Source organism: Protomyctophum bolini, assembly GCF_963924005.1.
Source record: "Protomyctophum bolini genome assembly, chromosome: 20".
NCBI lineage: Eukaryota > Metazoa > Chordata > Actinopteri > Myctophiformes > Myctophidae > Protomyctophum > Protomyctophum bolini.
Genome location: NC_137881.1, coordinates 2,560,029 through 2,567,528, shown reverse-complemented (window position 1 = coordinate 2,567,528; position 7,500 = coordinate 2,560,029). Strand labels below are relative to the sequence as shown.

Genomic DNA, 7,500 nt, shown 5'->3' with positions numbered 1-7,500 from the left:
GTAAATTGGATTTGTATTAATTGTATTCATTTTTTATACAACTTTCTGGAAAAGTTATGAATTATAATGTTACACTGATACCTTGAACTGCCATCCTGTTTTAAATGTTCTATGTGTATTATGTGCCTTTTTACTGTGTTTTTGTGTTTCATGTTAGCTGCCTGTGTTATGCCTTGCTGTAAACCAAATCGCCCCACGGGGACAAACAAATAAATGAACCTGAACATGACAGACAGACAGACAGACAGACAGACAGACAACTCTCTCCATCTCTCTCTTTCTCTCTCTCTCTTTTTTCTCTCTCTCGTGGAAATTTACAGCTGCCAGTCAGCCTGATCCCTACCTAACGCTGTGTCCAATCATATCGCTCCGTCTTAATAGTCTTAATGAGGGGGTGGGGGGGGGGGGGGGGGGCATTGTCCTTGAATTCCATGTGAATTTGCATGTTCTGTCACCATTCTGCTGTCGTGGTTACATAATCACACTGTGACGGACAGGCCTCATCATAACCTGTCTGCCCCACCCCTTTTCACAGAGTCATCAGTCATGCTGACGTCTGATTGGCCAAAATGGCGTGTGCGTGGGTGTGTGTACATTCTTTGAAGTGTACACACTTCTACTCTGCTACATCTGAGCGACAGACAGACAGGCAGGCAGGCAGGCAGGCAGGCAGGCAGGCAGGCAAGACAGACAGACAGGCAGACAGGCAGGCTGGCAGGCAGGCAGGCAGGCAGGCAGGCAGACAGGCAGACTGGCAGGCAGGCAGGCAGGCAGGCAGGCAGACAGGCAGACAGACAGACAGACAGACAGACAGGCAGGCAGGCAGGCAGGCAGGCAGGCAGGCAGGCAGGCAGGCAGACAGACAGGCAGGCAGGCAGACAGGCAGGCAGGCAGGCAGGCAGGCAGGCAGGCAGGCAGGCAGGCAGACAGACAGACAGACAGACAGACAGACAGACAGACAGTGTTCAGGCAAGGAAACGGTTAATGACAACAGGAAGTGTGTTTATCCCATGTGTCCTTGTTGCCACGACGTCTAGCCCCCTCTGGCACACACACACACACACGCACGCACGCGCAGTAACTTTAAATTGCTCTATAGTGTGACCGTAATCATTGCTATAGTGTGTGTTCAGTAACAGTGTTAAATAGCTCTATAGTGTGACAGTAATCATTGCTATAGTGTGTGTTCAGTAACAGTGTTAAATAGCTCTATATTGTGACAGTAATCATCGCTATAGAGTGTGTTCAGTATCAGTGTTAAATAGCTCTACATTGTGACAGTAATCATTGCTATACAGAGTGTGTGTTAAATAGCTCTATATTGTGACAGTAATCATTGCTATAGAGTGTGTGTTAAATAGCTCTAAGTCTATATTGTGACAGTAATCATCGCTATAGTGTGTGTTCAGTAACAGTGTTAAATAGCTCTATATTGTGACAGTAATCATCGCTATACAGTGTGTCTTCAGTAACACAAAGTGTTTTTTGCACACATCGGGGGCCAAGCAGTTCAAGGCACAAAAGGTGGATTTGTTTTCTTAATTTTTCTGGCACAGATGTTCTGCTCTCTCTCTCCGGTGGTTCAAGGTTTGTTATGTGTTAGGTGATCATTTTGCAACAGAATCAACAAAAGACCCAGTGAAGCTTTTCCTCCTACAGGCATTGGTTGGTTGGTTGGTGGCATTGGGCCAATTAAACGCTTTAAAAGCTTGTGTTTGAGTAAAGATAGTGTTGCCGTGAGAGTGTGAGAAAGGTTTATAATCTATTGAGTTACATCTCTGCGCCCATTTTGACCTGGGAGCGATTCTACTTAATGTCTTCTAATGTTTTCTGAAAAAAAACCTGTGTTTCTATATGTCAGTCGTTCTCAAACATTTTCATGTCAAGGAATCCCCGAGATTATAATGTAATTGGCCGCCGACCCCCACCTGAAAATATGTCAAACGCATGAATCTTTTCACAATGGCGTTATTGTTCAGAAAGGAAGCCACTGAGGGTTAAAAATGCTTCCAACCTCGAGTAGAATTATTAATGTTTTGTACAAGTGTCCATGACAAAGAAAATACAAGATGTGGAGACAATAAAGACTATTATTATCATTATTATTGAAGGGTGGTAACAGTCCATTTGCTCAGTTCAATATTTAGAATGTGTGCAGGCTTGAGTATGTTGAATCTAGTTTCAATTAGTGAGGATTTAGTTGACACAATGACATAAAATGGGGATAGTATTCAGTGTGGGGCAGACGGCCTGTCACAGCCAGATGTGGGAGAGCAGTAGCTTTGTCAGTTTTCTCTGAGATGTTTTCTCAGATTTAGTCCGACGGAGGGACACAGTATAACTCTATGGGGACACAGTATAACTCTATGGGGACACAGTATAACTCTATGGGGACACAGTATAACTCTACGGGGACACAAAAGCGACACAAAAGTATAGGACCCCCTGGAAGTATATCTCTGGCTCACGTCACGGCTGAACTACTGAACATATAGAGTGGATAGGAGGAGGAGGGGTTCTACAGCCAGCATGGAGGGAGATCCTAGACCTATTGGAGGCCGTTTACGACCGCCGGGCAGACAGACAGACAGGCACAGTGGGCTGCTTGTAGACGGGATCACACTGGTTCCTTCAGGATGTCTTTCCACAGCGGCCTACACTACACACTACACACTACACACTAACGCTCTAGGGTTAGGGGTCCACAGCGGCCTCGCATGCAGAGCTGAAAGCATGTCTTTCCACAGCGGCCTACACTACACACTACACACTAAACCCTAACGCTCTAGGGTTAGGGGTCCACAGCGGCCTACACTACACACTACAAACTAAACCCTAACGCTCTAGGGTTAGGGGTCCACAGTGGTCTCGCCTGCAGAGCTGAACGCCTGCTGCATTCGTGGTCTGGAGAGGGCAGTTGTTTTACAGACGGGTGTTACGGCCCTATGTGGCCTCATATTGGCTTGGTGTTTGGATACACACCTGGCAGCAGAATAATGACGTTAAACTGTGTCAGGCTACCATGGCTCTGGACTGCTAAGTGACCATGTCTCTGTCTCTGTCTCATTGTCCTCTCCATCAGCACCATGTCTCAGTGACCAGTGACCTCTCTCTCTGTGTCTGTCTCCTTGTCCCCCGCACATGTCTCTGGACTGCTAAGTGACCTTCTCTCTGTCCTCCTCCAACAGCACCATGTCTCAGAAGGACAAGCTGCTACCTTCTCTCTGTCTGTCTCTCTCTGTCTCCTTGTCCACAGCACCATGTCTCACTCTCTCTGTCTCCTCCAACAGCACCATGTCTCACTCTCTCTGTCTCCTCCAACAGCACCATGTCTCACTATCTCTGTCTCCTTGTCCACAGCACCATGTCTCACTCTGTCTCCTTGTCCACAGCACCATGTCTCACTCTGTCTCCTTGTCCACAGCACCATGTCTCACTCTGTCTCCTTGTCCACAGCACCATGTCTCACTCTGTCTCCTTGTCCACAGCACCATGTCTCACTCTGTCTCCTTGTCCACAGCACCATGTCTCACTCTCTCTGTCTCCTCCAACAGCACCATGTCTCACTCTCTGTCTCCTTGTCCACAGCACCATGTCTCACTCTCTGTCTCCTTGTCCACAGCACCATGTCTCACTCTCTGTCTCCTTGTCCACAGCACCATGTCTCACTCTGTCTCCTTGTCCACAGCACCATGTCTCACTCTGTCTCCTTGTCCACAGCACCATGTCTCACTCTCTCTGTCTCCTCCAACAGCACCATGTCTCACTCTCTGTCTCCTTGTCCACAGCACCATGTCTCACTCTCTCTGTCTCCTCCAACAGCACCATGTCTCACTCTCTCTCTGTCTCCTTGTCCACAGCACCATGTCTCACTCTCTCTCTGTCTCCTTGTCCACAGCACCATGTCTCACTCTCTCTGTCTCCTTGTCCACAGCACCATGTCTCACTCTCTCTGTCTCCTTGTCCACAGCACCATGTCTCACTCTCTCTCTGTCTCCTTGTCCACAGCACCATGTCTCACTCTCTCTGTCTCCTTGTCCACAGCACCATGTCTCACTCTCTCTCTGTCTCCTTGTCCACAGCACCATGTCTCACTCTCTCTGTCTCCTTGTCCACAGCACCATGTCTCACTCTCTCTCTGTCTCCTTGTCCACAGCACCATGTCTCACTCTCTCTCTGTCTCCTTGTCCACAGCAACATGTCTCACTCTTTCTCGGTCTCCTTGTCCACAGCACCATGTCTCACTCTCTCTGTCTCCTTGTCCACAGCACCATGTCTCACTCTCTCTGTCTCCTTGTCCACAGCACCATGTCTCACTCTCTCTCTGTCTCCTTGTCCACAGCAACATGTCTCACTCTTTCTCGGTCTCCTTGTCCACAGCACCATGTCTCACTCTCTCTGTCTCCTTGTCCACAGCACCATGTCTCACTCTCTCTGTCTCCTTGTCCACAGCACCATGTCTCACTCTCTCTCTGTCTCCTTGTCCACAGCACCATGTCTCACTCTCTCTGTCTCCTTGTCCACAGCACCATGTCTCACTCTCTCTCTGTCTCCTTGTCCACAGCACCATGTCTCACTCTCTCTGTCTCCTTGTCCACAGCACCATGTCTCACTCTCTCTCTGTCTCCTTGTCCACAGCACCATGTCTCACTCTCTCTGTCTCCTTGTCCACAGCACCATGTCTCACTCTCTCTCTGTCTCCTTGTCCACAGCACCATGTCTCACTCTCTCTCTGTCTCCTTGTCCACAGCAACATGTCTCACTCTTTCTCGGTCTCCTTGTCCACAGCACCATGTCTCACTCTCTCTCTGTCTCCTTGTCCACAGCAACATGTCTCACTCTTTCTCTGTCTCCTTGTCCACAGCACCATGTCTCACTCTCTCTGTCTCCTTGTCCACAGCACCATGTCTCACTCTCTCTCTGTCTCCTTGTCCACAGCAACATGTCTCACTCTTTCTCGGTCTCCTTGTCCACAGCACCATGTCTCACTCTCTCTGTCTCCTTGTCCACAGCACCATGTCTCACTCTCTGTCTCCTTGTCCACAGCACCATGTCTCACTCTCTCTGTCTCCTTGTCCACAGCACCATGTCTCACTCTCTCTGTCTCCTTGTCCACAGCACCATGTCTCACTCTCTCTGTCTCCTTGTCCACAGCACCATGTCTCACTCTCTGTCTCCTTGTCCACAGCACCATGTCTCACTCTCTCTGTCTCCTTGTCCACAGCACCATGTCTCACTCTCTCTCTGTCTCCTTGTCCACAGCACCATGTCTCACTCTCTCTGTCTCCTTGTCCACAGCAACATGTCTCACTCTCTCTCTGTCTCCTTGTCCACAGCACCATGTCTCACTCTCTCTCTGTCTCCTTGTCCACAGCACCATGTCTCACTCTTTCTCGGTCTCCTTGTCCACAGCACCATGTCTCACTCTCTCTGTCTCCTTGTCCACAGCACCATGTCTCACTCTCTCTGTCTCCTTGTCCACAGCAACATGTCTCACTCTCTCTCTGTCTCCTTGTCCACAGCACCATGTCTCACTCTCTCTCTGTCTCCTTGTCCACAGCACCATGTCTCACTCTTTCTCGGTCTCCTTGTCCACAGCACCATGTCTCACTCTCTCTGTCTCCTTGTCCACAGCACCATGTCTCACTCTCTCTCTGTCTCCTTGTCCACAGCAACATGTCTCACTCTTTCTCGGTCTCCTTGTCCACAGCACCATGTCTCACTCTCTCTGTCTCCTTGTCCACAGCACCATGTCTCACTCTCTCTCTGTCTCCTTGTCCACAGTAACATGTCTCACTCTCTCTGTCTCCTTGTCCACAGCACCATGTCTCACTCTCTCTGTCTCCTTGTCCACAGCACCATGTCTCACTCTCTTTGTCTCCTTGTCCACAGCACCATGTCTCACTCTCTTTGTCTCCTTGTCCACAGCACCATGTCTCACTCTCTCTGTCTCCTTGTCCACAGCACCATGTCTCACTCTCTTTGTCTCCTTGTCCACAGCACCATGTCTCACTCTCTCTGTCTCCTTGTCCACAGCACCATGTCTCACTCTCTTTGTCTCCTTGTCCACAGCACCATGTCTCACTCTCTCTGTCTCCTTGTCCACAGCACCATGTCTCACTCTCTCTGTCTCCTTGTCCACAGCACCATGTCTCACTCTCTCTGTCTCCTTGTCCACAGCACCATGTCTCACTCTCTCTGTATCCTTGTCCACAGCACCATGTCTCACTCTCTCTGTCTCCTTGTCCACAGCACCATGTCTCACTCTCTCTCTGTCTCCTTGTCCACAGTAACATGTCTCACTCTCTCTGTCTCCTTGTCCACAGCACCATGTCTCACTCTCTCTGTCTCCTTGTCCACAGCACCATGTCTCACTCTCTTTGTCTCCTTGTCCACAGCACCATGTCTCACTCTCTCTCTGTCTCCTTGTCCACAGCACCATGTCTCACTCTCTCTCTGTCTCCTTGTCCACAGTAACATGTCTCACTCTCTCTGTCTCCTTGTCCACAGCACCATGTCTCACTCTCTCTGTCTCCTTGTCCACAGCACCATGTCTCACTCTCTCTGTCTCCTTGTCCACAGCACCATGTCTCACTCTCTTTGTCTCCTTGTCCACAGCACCATGTCTCACTCTCTTTGTCTCCTTGTCCACAGCACCATGTCTCACTCTCTCTGTCTCCTTGTCCACAGCACCATGTCTCACTCTCTTTGTCTCCTTGTCCACAGCACCATGTCTCACTCTCTCTGTCTCCTTGTCCACAGCACCATGTCTCACTCTCTCTGTCTCCTTGTCCACAGCACCATGTCTCACTCTCTCTGTCTCCTTGTCCACAGCACCATGTCTCACTCTCTCTGTATCCTTGTCCACAGCACCATGTCTCACTCTCTCTGTCTCCTTGTCTGTCCACAGCACCATGTCTCAGAAGGAGAAGCTGCAGTGTCTGAAGGACTTCCACAAAGACACGCTGAAGCCGTCCCCGGGGAAGAGTCCCGGGACGCGTCCCGAGGACGAGGCGGAGGGGAAACATCCTCCCAGAGAGAAGTGGGCCAGCAAGCTGGACTTTGTCTTGTCCGTGGCCGGCGGCTTCGTGGGTTTAGGGAACGTCTGGCGGTTCCCCTACCTCTGCTACAAGAACGGTGGAGGTGAGGTCACTACACACTACACACTACACACTAAACCCTACGGTTAGGGGTTAGGGAACGTCTGGTGGTTCCCCTACCTCTGCTACAAGAACGGTGGAGGTGAGGTCACTACACTACACACTACACACTACACACTACACACTAAACCCTACGGTTAGGGGTTAGGGAACGTCTGGCGGTTTGTTTAAAAAATATATATAAGGTTTTCTTTATTTCCTGAAAAATGCACATTTTTCATTTCCTGAAAAATGAACATTTTGGAGTTGTTAGGTCTCCTCCCGACAGCAGAGATATAGTGGTGAACACAGAAAACACAACCAACCACAATAACATAACAAAATAAACCATATAGTAAAC

General features: G+C 49.5%; 1 protein-coding gene across 2 annotated transcripts in view; it reads left to right on the top strand.

Annotated features, from left to right (window-relative positions):
• LOC308335521 (sodium- and chloride-dependent taurine transporter-like) overlaps positions 1 to 7,500 on the top strand; it is a 56,942-nt gene that overhangs the window by 16,063 nt on the left and 33,379 nt on the right. For both annotated transcript variants that reach the window (XR_013966029.1, XM_080792575.1), the window contains exon 2: positions 6,911 to 7,143. Coding sequence is in view for 1 of the 2 variants with exons in the window: in XM_080792575.1 (XP_080648701.1) it covers positions 6,915 to 7,143 (229 nt within the window). In the remaining variant the exon portion in view is untranslated. The remainder of the gene's footprint in view (positions 1 to 6,910; positions 7,144 to 7,500) is intronic.